Source organism: Syngnathoides biaculeatus, chromosome 10, assembly GCF_019802595.1.
Source record: "Syngnathoides biaculeatus isolate LvHL_M chromosome 10, ASM1980259v1, whole genome shotgun sequence".
In the NCBI taxonomy this organism is placed as follows: Eukaryota; Metazoa; Chordata; class Actinopteri; order Syngnathiformes; family Syngnathidae; genus Syngnathoides; species Syngnathoides biaculeatus.
The window spans coordinates 22,764,009-22,777,657 of NC_084649.1; the positions used below are offsets into that span (position 1 = coordinate 22,764,009).

Genomic DNA, 13,649 nt, shown 5'->3' on the forward strand with positions numbered 1-13,649 from the left:
GCGGACTAAAAAAAAAAAAAATATTATGTAGGAGTCACGTGATCGCGCGCAGTAGTTCCAAGATGGATACCGGAGTTCGCCGTGCTACTTTTGCTACTTAGCCACTAGCCTCATCTTTATAATTATTATCACACCATGCTGAGCAAGGAACTTTCATGAACTCCCGGTTCCTTCTTCATTTGAGATTTTTACGCCGCCGACGAATTGAACAGGAGGCGTCTCTAAAAAACAACAACAAAAAATATACATAAGTAGGCTAAGCAGAATTGGAGAGAGAACCCAAAGTACCAATGAAGCTCAAGTCAGTGTAAAACGGGAAGCAGCCATGGCGTTAAGAGAGTTAAAAGTTTGTCTTCTGGGGGTAAGTGAGCAGCAGTTCTTTGTCATAAATCACCTCCCTCCTCCGCCTTTTCCATGTGTTAGTGTACATGTCGCATCAGAAGTGCCCTTCATCACCTTATGCGTTTTTTTTTTTTACTGCTCTAGTCACAATTGAATTTAGAAATGTGTTTAAAAGTCAGAAAAGTGGCACGACACAAAAGCTAGATTAGCTGTTGGGCTATTGTAAGAATCTTTTATCTTTCAGCTCATCCTCATTTTAAACGCATCTGTTTACGTTTTCAAAAAGTTGGGATGGAAAAAGTAATAGAATTCTGTATTTAAGTAGAAGTACACATTGTGTAAAAAAAACAGAAACACAAGTCAAAGTACTGATTCACCTCCCTTATTTAAAAAAAAAAAAAAGTATTCTGAAATGTAACCCGAGTAAAAAGTCACAAAAAGTTGTTCCTGGCAGTGACATAAAATGAATTTTGATGGAACTCGAGACAACAACACTAAAAAAAGGAAACCGGGCACAAAATAGTTTCACTTTTTTATCAGCTGCTTTTCTTAGAGTACTGCTCGTGCTTAGATGAAAGCATGAATCACTGCTGAATGTGAAATTTTATTACACCAAGTCCTGCATTTGCACTGAGCTAGGTAAGGACAGCATCTGAAAAAAATACACCTTTCCTCGAAGAGTTTTTTTGCAGATTTGAGAGGCAGTTTTTCAACACCACAAACCGGTAGTTTGTAGGCTGTCACAGAACACAGTCCATTTACAACAAATCATATTTCATCACTCGCATCATTATTCTCTTAAAAAAGACTACAGCGGATGGGGAATACCTTGCTTCCCAGAAACTGTAGCATCATTGTCCCGCATGCTTCCTGGTTCACATTCCTCCATGTCTGTTTGTTGACATTAACTTCCTGGTCGGTCACAGTTGAATTTACTGCTCCCTATTAGTAAATTTTATTTAGTTATTTTTACATTGTTGCATTCTCCTTGGTGGCCAGAAAAGTAACAGGCCGAAAACAGGTGATAGATGGCCTGATCCGATTCATACCTTGGTAAGCAATATGAGGAAAAAAAAATGTCCCTCTCAAAAAACTGACATACAATATGGTTCGTTGCCTCCCACCACTGTAAGTAAATCGGTTTTAAATAGCATTTTTCGCAGAGAGGACTCACATGGTGCTTCACATGTAATGCAAAATCAAAAACATTATACTGTAAGTACCATCCGTTCATTCATGAGTGGCTTATCCACACAAAGGTCGCGGGAGTGCTGGAGCCAATCCCAGCCATCTACGGGCAGGAGGCGGGGTACACCCTGAGCTGATTTCCAGCTAAACACGGAGGCCATATAGAGCTCGTGCACCTAAGTCATAAAATCACGTGACTTTTGTTTACCTTGCCGTATTGGCGGTCAGCTAAGCATTGCTCAATGTCGGTTGGAGACGACACGGAAATACGTCCTGTAGCACGACGCCCGGACTGTTGTCCGATACCGTCTGACATTTAGCTCAAAATAAACGATGGTACGTGGAAAAATCAGATAAACTCGGCATAGAGAACCCGTATTTAATGCCGAAGTCGATGTTTTCGCCAATAAGAAATTGGACTGTTAATTCGCTTCCGCTTTTCTTGGACAACTGGATCTACACATGGATCTGGTGAGTAAGTCGTCAAGATTTACACACAAAAGTTTGAAAGCGTATAAAAGTCAGGACGCATACAAATACTTTGTTGCTGGATCTGATCTCAATCAGGAATAAATCCCACAGAGTGACAGTTTTGACGGCTCGTGAACGCGGAAGTGTGTTCGGCGACACGTTAACCTTTGCCGGAATCCATCGATCTTTTCAGCAAGTAGTCAATACAAATACCAATATTTAAATTAATGACACATGGTTTACATAAACTCGCATTCATTACCTATGATTGGGGAAAAAAAAAAAGAGGACGGAGTTGTCTCCACGGAACATGCATGGAAGCGATTGCGGCCACACTTAACCTCTGTAAACCTTTGCGACAGACTTTTTTTTTTTTTTAACATGCATTGTTCTCAAATGAGCCAATTTGGCATTATAAATACTTTTTGGTTATTTGAGATTGAGAAGAATGATTCCTACCTGAAATGAAGCGATCCCTACACAGGCAGGACTGTATTTTGGTTGGGCACCATTCATCATGTTTAATTGCCAAAATCCATCAATATTTTCATTTCGGCTGGTATTCAGTAGAATGATCTCTTTGAATATCTGTCTTGTCTGTTATAACAACCAACAGCACAACAAGTCTCTGGTATTGTGAATATTCTGCTCCAGTTCAATGTCCCCCACGCTGTCGAGCAGCTCTTTTTGACTGGTAATATGGCGGCACGAAAATGGTGACGTCACATGCACGAGCTCAATAGACAAACAATCACACCTAGGGGCAATTTAGAGTGTCCAATTCACGCATGTTTTGGGAAATGGGAGGAAACTGGAGAGCCCACCTGTAGAAAACCCACACAGGCACAGGGAGAACATGCAAACTCCACACAGGTGGGCCCGGGATTTGAACTCCGGTCTTCAGTACTCTGAGGCAAAACCTCTAACCAGTTGAATCACTGTTCTGCCCAATTGATACCAGTAAATACAAATACTTACTTACTTACTTATACGTCCCTGAAGTAATGTGTTTTTAACTGCGTTTTAGAGTACAATTGGAGAAAAAGAGAATTGAAACTGCTTCAAAATTTGGAAGCAATCCCCTGCAAGGGTTTAATCACCTTTAGTTTGAAGTCTTATATGAGGGACTTTGCAAAAGGAGGTCAGCAGACCGCAGTGACCTAACATGTCAAAAAATTCTCAAATGTCTCAGATAAGCCAGACCATAAGTGTTTAAAAAAAAAAAAAAAAGAGCACTGAATTGTGCACATTGTAGTTTTCATGTGTTTCTTTGCAGGACACTGGAGTTGGCAAGTCCAGTATCGTGTGGAGATTTGTGGAGGACAGCTTTGATCCAAACATCTTTCCAACTATTGGGTAAGTGGCACATTGCAGGAGGGAAAAATCCATAGCTCCTTTTTTTTTCTTTTTTATTTGGGGCGGAACACCTGAGGTCACGGCATATTTTTTCCCATCGGAAAATCGAAAATGCCCGTTGACAGCTGGGATAGGCTCCACCACTCTCCGCGACCCTCGTGTGGATAAGCGGCAAAGAAAATGGATGAATGGATTATTAGTTGTTGCAACGTTAGTGACATCACTTATTTGCGACAAATTGAGTTTAAAATTGAGCAAGCAACTGTAAAATTCTAACAGACAATAATTAGTCTATTGCGAGTAAAAATAGCAGAAAGATTTTTTAAAATCAGAATACTTACAATAATAGCAAGTATAACAAGCTTTTTGTAAAATATAGTCATGATTGTGATTGATGGTGATTATTGTTGGGTGGCGTCTTTTAGCTGCATGTCTGTTTTTTGTCTTCCCAAATATGGTTTCTCTTCCATTGAATATGCTCATGCACTTAAAATGAAAAACTTATGAATATATGTTATGTGTTTTCTTCTCTGTTTTGTTACGTATAAACAGGGCATCTTTTATGACCAAGACTGTTCAATACCAAAACGAATTGCACAAGTTCCTCATTTGGGACACGGCAGGACAGGAGCGGGTCAGTAATTCAATTCAATTTTATTAAATTGTATTAATATATCGTCGACTTGTGTTGTACATACATATTGATTATTGGGACGCATGTTACCATATTTTATTGCAGAAAAGGCCAGATGATCAGATGTGTAAAAGATTATCGTGATGTGATCATAAGTGCACAGTTTCTGACCCCTCCCCCTACCCCACATGTTCATGTGTGTGATGTTCTCACATCGTGAAAGCCAGTTGTGATATTAAGAATTGGAATGTGCGTAATGTATATCCCCACGTAAGTATTCAGATGGCTAGGAATATGCACTTCTGATTTATTCCCTGCAGGGGGCAACATTTCCTTTTTGTGACTAAAACGTTCCAATTTGTTATCTTGAATTGATTGATGCACCAGAATGATGTGACAAATGTGAATTTCCTCGCAGCCTAGAGGATATGTGGGGCTTATTATTATTATTTTATTTTTATTTTTTTTAAAGGCAAATATTGGTATTTTAAATGTCGCATCAGAGAGAACCTGATGGTATCAGGAGCCTCTTTCGCATCTGATTCCCGTAGTTTTGCACACCACAATGCTTCTCCAGTTCTTTGCTTGGCTTTTTCTTTCTTGTCCTGCTTTGGACCCTTTGTCATCCTCTCCTGAGAGCGGAGATAAGAGGCATGCTTGTCTTCTACCCTCCTCCTCCTCCTCCTAAGAGGAGAGGATGCAGCTCGAGCTGTCTCTTTTCCTGTTGTGTGTCAATGTCACTGCCACATTCTTGTCCTTTTTGATGAATGCTCTGTTTACCAAGCATTACTCATATGCTTTAAATAGCAACAAAGTTTATCTTCCCCTAGTTAATTCCAGTTTTATTTTCTCTCCATATCCCCTGCGTTCCTTCCTCACTCCCATGAGGTCTCTCGTGGTTTCCAAGATGGCTTTGGACCTCATGCTCGTCAAAATCACTAAATATTTCTGTGTATTTGTTATATTTTGTATACTTTCTAGTCTTTTTTAAATTGTCACGATAAAAAGGGCACGCCGTTAAAGACATGCCACCATTAATCTTCCAAGTATTACAGTCGATTTTTTTTTTTTAATTCATTGGGGTGTTCATATTTCACTGAGCAGTAAGCAGTAAGATAGGAATGAGCGCTACACACATAGTGAAATTAATAAAAATTATAGAAGTAAAATGATGATTGTAGCTTCCAAGAACAAAATTAACTCATTAATCCATTTTATTAATTCATTACATCTGTTCCATATAAGAAACAGTGATTTTTTTTTTTTTTTTTTTTTTTAAATCCAGCAGTGGCTTGACTACAATCGTTACTCAAAATACTCGTATCGGAAATTATTTGTACCAACATCCCAACAAAATGTTTTTTAATTAGAAAAATCACACACTACAATATTGAGCATCATACATACGTACGATATTTACATAATTGAACACAATTGAAAGAAATTGAACAGTTTTTGCCACATTATTAATTCAGTGAACTTTGTGCTTCTCCTGGTGTGCGTGCCTTGGCCACATAGTGGCAGTATAATACAAACGTATGGATATATTTGAAGCGTACCATCACAACTGTTCAGTAAACGGCAGTAATATTAGTTGTGCTTTGCAAAGAATAAATATACGCTTGTCATTGTTATGTATTATTTTGTCTGCGTGTTGTTGACGTTTGTGTTCAAGTAGACATTGTTTAAATGGTTACACCACCATGGCTCAGATGCTATTCGTTTTTCCTTCTATGGCGTTTTGCATTGAGTTTCACTTTTTCAACTGAAAAGAGTGACCTTTTTTTTCAGCCCATGTTCTAATTTATTGAGATAGACCTACGTAACAGTCATGTGTGGTGAGGCAATGACTACAAGGAATCAGAAATGAAAACATGAACCCAAAATGTACTGTGTTTCAGTTTTGACCTTAATTGAAACAATTTTTTTGAAATCTTTTAGATGCTTCAACCAATTGCACAACAATATGATAGCAAGAAAAACAAAAGAATATTTCGTAGAGTCAAATTCATTTCCCCCCAGGTGATCTGTTTTGATCAAACAGACTGGGATCAGTCACGTGACATATGGAGGCCATGAAAGTGAACACAAATAGCAGACTCCACTGTGCAATTTTAGTGGCCTTTCTGGTTGATTAGAAAGAGAGTAAATGTCACACACTTTCATTAGATATACTAGACAGTCTGTTAAATGTCAGTAAGTGCAGTACGTGTGATAAAATGTATAATATTGGCGATGTAATGAGGAAATCCTGTCTCTCGTGTGAAGCCACGGACCAATCACAGCCTGCCTGAATGGATGATACATAACTGTACTGTATATATTCTAGGTTTGGTTGCCAGTGATCGAATCCACGGTGCACTGAATTGCAATTGGCAAAATTCACATCATCAAAACGTGGAAGTGTCGGCCTCTCCCGAGAATTTTTGGTTTCGATTGAGCTGGCTTGTGATGAATTAGGCATCAAACATGGACTCTTTTTCCATTCAAGTCACATTTGTGGCAGGTCTCCTGACGTTCTGCTCATCTTTGGCTTGATGACTTCCAAATGTTTGAGGTTCTTTTGAATTAAAACGGCTCCCTTGTACGAGGCCAGAACAATGTGCGGTTTTATCAAAGGGGTGTTACGGCCTTTCTGTCCAAATTTTTGGGGTTTGTTACAGTTGGTTTTAGTTGAATAAAAACACACACTAAGGCATGAACTACAAATGATTATAAAAAGCGAAGGTAGTCTGAGAAAAATGACTGACAGTACAATTAAATACTAGTGATGTTACAGAACTATATATTTTTGCTCCGTTGCTTTTGCTTTTTCATATATATTAATACTGTTCTTGTCCTCCCATGCTGAAGTTTCGAGCTCTGGCACCGATGTACTACAGAGGCTCAGCAGCGGCCATCATAGTTTATGACATCACAAAAGAGGTATTGTTTGTTTCCCAGCTACCAATCCTTGTGCTCAGATTGTATAGTGTCTTGCTTGTTTTAGCCACATGGGTTTATAGACTAAATTCTACAATAGGTATGTTGTTAACCATTGGTTCTGATCCATGCAAAGATCTCCTTGGCTAAGGTCGAAGCTGTCTCCGCTGAGTGGCACATCCTTCCCGCAGCTTCAGTTCAAATTTCTGTGAAGGGAAAAGTTGACGCGTTTTGGAAAGTGGCGCCCTATGCCTGTCATTTTGTCTGCCGTTAACTATAAAGTTTCACCCAGTAGAGAATTATCCTGCCTTAGCAAAAAATGACAGGAGGGGAACGTGCTGGCTTAGCTTCCTCCATTGACACCAAATTTCTGCCCACGGGCAACTAAGCAACAATTTTATGTGTAAAAACAATTATTGCCAACTTTTAAAGGCATAGGGGCTTTTTTTTTTTTTTACACTGGGCTCAATAATAAGATACTTTATTTTCCAGACTACACGTCGCAACACCCATAAAATCCATAAAAATCAAAGATAAAAACATAGATAAGTCGCACTGGAGTGTAAGTCGAGGGGGAGATTTACTTGATAAAATCCAACATCAAGATAAAACGTCATTTAAAATTTTAAATGACGAAAAATTTAAAATAAAAATAGAGGCAACAACAGGCTGAATGGTATTCTTGGGTTGCATGACGGAACTGAGAACGTGCCTGGTATGTTAACATAACATTAAGAGTTATTACGATAACTATAGCATAAATGACATATGAAGAAGTTTACCAGAACCATCCGCGTCACTCCAAATGTCCGGTAACTAAAATCCTATGAAATCTTCATCCTCGGTATCACTTCTAAGCAAATCCACCAAAACCAGCGGTAGACGAGGCGCCGCTTCCTCTTCTACGTCGCTTACGTCAGACTCATCGTCAGTGGGAGTTACAACAAGCCTATTCCACTCTTTTTGAATCCTGACAGGATGGTTTTGTTGTCACGGAAGCTCATACTTTGTCGAGCCATCCAATGATTTCCCAGAAAGTTGCATGGCGGATTCCCCCGGAAGCTGTGCTCTCCATCCGTCATCAGATACACGGGCCTAGAGCACTCTCTTGTGGTTGTCCGTGTGAAAATAACAGATAAGCGACTCGAAAAATGGATGAATGGATGTAATAATGTGTTAATAATTTCACAGACAAGTCGCTCTGGAGAATAAGTCGGACGCCTGGCCAAACTATGGGAAAAAAACGCGACTGATAGTCTGGAAAATACGGTAGTTTTACTGTAAGGTCGTTAACATGCAGTTCATGTCATTTGCATGTGCCATCAGGAATCCTTCCAAACGTTGAAGAACTGGGTGAAGGAGCTGCGTCAGCACGGCCCCCCCAATATCGTGGTGGCCATCGCCGGCAACAAGTGTGATCTGTCGGACGCCAGGTGAGACTCTGAGAAATGGACAGATCTAAATACAGACTTTGAATTTAGTCAAGTACAGTCTCTGTTGAAATTAGACTTTGTGTGTTGAACACGACCATTTTGAAACGCACTGATTACAGGGAGGTCTCAGAGAAGGACGCCAAGGACTACGCCGACTCCATCCATGCCATATTTGTCGAGACCAGTGCCAAGAATGCCATTAATATCAATGAGGTGTTTATAGAGATAAGTAAGTGTTCCTTGAGAATTACCGTAATTTCTCAAAAATTATTTCCCACAAACGCCTTGGATGGCACAGAGGATGATATGCCGTGGGAGCAAAATAGTGTCACTATTCATGAATTCAGGAGGCACCAGAACTGGACCGAGACATCATAGGTAGCTATGATGGATATTTTTCAGATTGAAGATGATCCAGATGTTGCTTTTGAAGTCTTGCCCAAGGATGTGTAATGTAGAGGATAAACTGCACTATGCATAAACGTTTTATGCACAAATATTTAATGCAAAAATATTTCAATCAAACGGTGTTAAATATTTATTTTCAACCGTAATATGTATCAACAGTTTTAATAAAATGTTATGGCATCATTGAGCATTTATTTTAGTTGGTTGAGGGATTCTCTTCTGACAATCACAGGAACCAGGACAAGCGTTTCGTGTGCCCTGTCCCAAATGATACATTATAATTATATATACAGATTGTTGTACAGAGGATTTTTTTTGAAAAACAAAACAAGTACAAACCTAACAAAATATAAAATAATTCCCAATATTTTGAGCATATGGGTAGCAGCAAATTGGTGGTGCGCATTGTACATTGCTAGAAGGGTTTTCCTGATTTTTTATTTTATTATTATTATTATTTTTTTCCCTTTAAATCAACTTTGGCGGTGCACATTATACTTCAGGGTGCATTATACTCGAGAAATTACGGTGTACAAAAATAAGATCGTTAATGTAGCGGGGTGCACACATATCAATGAGTGTGTCCAATTTGACCTCTTTCCTTCCCTTCTGATCAAAGTAAGGAAAAACCTGATTTCAGATGTCTCAAGCATTACAAAAGCTGAAAATGATTATCCTCTGGTGTGTTAAGAGTGAGAGATTACACCACGTACGATAAGAGGAGTAATCCCAAATCGATTTTTTTTTTTAAACCCCTCATCGTATCTGGTGTCTTTCACATTTTCTAAGGATAAAACGCACCATGTGAGTACCCCTGCTGAAGAACCCAAGTCAAGGGAATGTCTATAAACATGAATATTGTAGGAACTTTACTTCAAGTGTACACGGTGTGTTTCAATGAGTGCTTCTCCACACAGGTAAGCGTATCCCTGTCGCAGTCGCGGCTGGGGGAACGTCGGGAAAAGGCTTCAAACTGGGGCGACAAGAATCAGATTCTCGCAGGACGTGCTGCTGATGATGCCGGTGACGTTTTCCTAACCTCATCCTCCCAATGTACAGCTATCAACACGAACATACTGAGCGACAAAAACAATGCACATGTAATGAGTCAGTTACAGAAGAAAGTCGACAAATAATCTGGTTGGTGTCGCTTGTTTATCATCTCCCACCCATAAGACGTTTGAGTATTTTTTTTTTTTTTAAGAGGGCTTAAATTATTCTTTTTATTAATTATTTCTCCATTTGATAAAATTGACTTTTCTCTACAATCTGTAATTTTGTATGATTGATTCCTCATGTTGGAAAAAGATCATGCCAACTACAAATGCAGAAATGGATTAATAATGTGAGGGAGCCATTGGCCTTTTAAATGATATTGTTCCTGTTCAACTACTCACAGAAAGTTAGGGATGGGTTTACGGCTGAAATTTCACAATGAACCTAAAATACATTCTAACCTTGACACTTGAACACAGTTTATCTTCTCTAAAGTTTTGAGTGCACATCTGGTTGTACCCTGTCTCAGTTCTTTTGCACATCTCACTGTTCTGTAACTAGTTAATTTTAGGTCCATCCTGAAATTTCACAAGCCCAGTATCCTGAACTACTGGCGCATATTGCGTTGTTCATCTCCCTCGCTTGTGATCTTGACGGCTTTGCTACTAATTAATAACCGCTGAACAGCCTCTGTTTCAGCATTCTTTATTTTTATTCAGTGAGAATTCTGTAATGAAAAAACAGAGCGCAACAAGCTGAGGTGCCACTACGTCAAAACTCCCATTGACCCCTGGATGAACCTCCGCCTCTGATCTGCTTTCAGTTATCGGGCATGAGTTAGTGAGGCTTTTCTGGACTCCTCCGCCCCCCCACCCCACCCATTCCCGTCCTCTTGTAACTTCACACACTTAACTTTACCGATGTCCCACACAATGAGTGGTCATTTGTTTTTGTTTACTTACAACCCCAACATATTTGCATAATTTATCTAATGTGATTGAGTGGCACTCCCAAAGTGGAACACACACCGTTATGCAACGCTGGTTGTAAATACCGTTATTTCTTGAGAATAATGCGCAAATCTTTCCAAAAATATCTTGAAAAAGTTAATAGAGCGCATTATGTTTAGGTATGGATGAAAAATAAAAAAATACAATCACATTTTATAGTCGTATACAGGTACGTAGCGTGGTAAAAAACATACCTTTCGATATGATATTTGATGTCTTATTTTACACATTTGTATTTATTACGGTAATGTGCGTCCCCAACCTGAGCTCTCTTACCTCCCCGGCGGAGCTTCACATTTTACGATCGTTAGCATAGCATATTTGTTGCTACCGCACCAAAGATCAGAAACGACTGCCCATGAGTTTGTTTAAATTTAAACCAAGACAAAAAAATGTTGTTAAAAGCAGTTGAGAAGCTGCTTTTAAAAGAAATGTGTCATCACTCGTGCTGATGATGCCGCCAACCCGGAAGTTGCGCTGCAGTCCGAAACAACAACAGCTCGCCTCAGTGGCTTCAGATGGGTATCTCAACAATGTGAGCTCAAACTATGTAATATGTGCCAATTACGCTCGTTTCTACGTAGTTTGAGCTCACGTTGTTTTGCTAGCCACAGATTCTACGGGTTGGAGCCGAATGGAGGGGGAGAGGTTGCGGTGCCCAACCCACACTCTTGGGATTGAAAAAATATTTCAAGTCATCAATGATGAGTTCCACAGCGACGCACCAAATAAAGCTACTATGGATCTTTTTCGAATTGGAGATGAGTCATAATGCTTCCTTTGAGGGTTTGGCCAAGGATGTGCAAGCACATGGGTAGCGGCAAATTGGTGGTGCACATTGTCCATTGGTAGAAGGGTTTTCCAGATTTTTTTTTTCGGGTCGACTTTGGGGGTGCGCATTATACTCGAGAAATTACAGTAATTTTGAGTGCATTAATTTGTTCCAAGATCAAACCATCAAAAAGACAAACTTTTTGACCATATGTAGGCAGTTTTTAAAAGTAATTGCTCACTGTTATTCAAAGAGTTGAACACTGCTCACTGTTATTTAAGTATAAGCATAAAAGGTTAAGCCAACTAACGATTACTAAAAACTGCAATAAACTGTTACTTCTTGAAAGATGCCAGGGAGATGAATTATGGACAGTAAAAAAAAAAAGTGTGGTTCTTTTTGTTGGCAAGTGCGTCTCCCAATTCTGACTTCCTTTTCTATTCCAAAAACATGCATGCAATGTTCAGTGAAGAATTATCCGTTCTTTAGCTGTGAGTGTTTATTTGGCTTTATCATTATAAAGTGCCTTTGGTGTATTAATTGGAATTACTCACATCATAAAAATATAGCAGAAAAATGAAACTGAAGTCTGAGGTGTCATTATTAGCAGCTAAATATTTGCACATATACCAGTCCATTAATAAGTTTTAAAATCCGCTTTCTTCATGTTATACTGTTATATTCAGTGGCTGTACGGGATTTTGCCATGTCCTACATACTGCCCCGCCAACTACAGTGTATAATCCGTTGTTAAATGATACCAGTTTAATTGTCCACGTTTGGTAACACACATCATTTTCGATCATATAAATTCTCTTTTCATTGTTGCACATCTCCCTGAAATTGCCGTCGCACTTTCTCTTTCTGGGGTGACTGCCCCTTTAAGAAACTTTCTTTTGAGCGACCTGAAATCCTGAATAGAGACTGAACATTTTGACTGAACATTTTTTAAATTTCATCATACTACGTGTGTAGTTCGTTGGATGTTGTCAAGTTTTACATGTCCACTCTGTCATAGTGAGAAATCAGTTGATATAAAAAGCTTTAAGAAACTTACAATAATGAAACAATCCATTTGCTTAATGAATCTTGTTGCTACATAAATGTTCACCATGTGCTCCTTAAATGTTATTATAAGACAAAAATGTACACGTGGTCATTGCTGGTTGGGAAATTACTTGACAGAAGCTAAATTCCACCATGATTTCGACATTAAAAATCGTTTTCATTGTTTCTTGATACATATGCAAAAAAAATACACGCATATTTAAAAAAAAAATCATGAAATATATCCCTCGTGTGTGTATGTAGTCCATATGTATAACTAGTTTCACTTTTTAAAATTTAACTCCCTAAATTAAGGAAGCCATTGACACTTAATTTACTGAAAATGTATATCCCTAAGTCACTTGCATTCTGCGTTTTTTTTCGCCTCGTGGAAATCAAAAGTATTTTGATTTTTTTTGTCTATTTCTACTTGATGTGAATAGTTAGTTTTTTTTAAGCAAACCATCCATATGCAACACTTTTTATTCTGGCTGCATTTTCATGATTTGACCTGAAAATGGCACAACTGTGCCAAAATGTTTTAAGGCTGATTATGAAATGATGATAATGAATGTTGCTTTATTCCGTGGGGTGGGCAGAAACTGCGTGTGCCACTGTTGCAGTATATAAAACACCAATATGTAGTCTTGGGCTGGCCCCAGGAATGCAATTGGTCAACGTTATGTATATTTTACATCATATGACATTGCACAAAATTCAATAAATATATTAAACCAGTTAAGTGACAGTGTTAAGATATATACTGGATCAGCAGCAGTACTGTGGGAACTGTATTCAACTTTTTTATGTTCAATATTGACTGGGACTAAATTTCTGTAAAAATCACTTGTTTGCATTGTATTTCCAAATGTGTACAGTTACTCTACTAATAAAAGATCTCACACATTTGTATTATACTTTTTTTGTAAATGGTATGCATAATACTAGGAAAAGGTGACATTACAGTGTTAACTTTGGAATGTATTTAATTAGAAGTGGGTCCTATAAAAAAAACTAATTTCAGTGGGAAATGCCCGTCCTTTTGAATTCACTGTCACAAGGTCATAAAA

The 13,649-nt window shown here is 38.6% G+C and overlaps 1 protein-coding gene across 1 annotated transcript; it reads left to right on the plus strand.

Annotated features, from left to right (window-relative positions):
• The first annotated feature begins 227 nt into the window (after positions 1-227).
• rab22a (RAB22A, member RAS oncogene family) lies at positions 228-10,256 on the plus strand. The gene is made up of 7 exons (XM_061832023.1): positions 228-361; positions 3,278-3,357; positions 3,910-3,991; positions 6,845-6,916; positions 8,240-8,346; positions 8,466-8,575; positions 9,672-10,256. The coding sequence occupies exons 1-7, from the start codon at positions 326-328 to the stop codon at positions 9,767-9,769; spliced, it is 585 nt and encodes a 194-aa protein (XP_061688007.1). The 5' UTR covers positions 228-325; the 3' UTR covers positions 9,770-10,256.
• Positions 10,257-13,649: the final 3,393 nt, after the last annotated feature.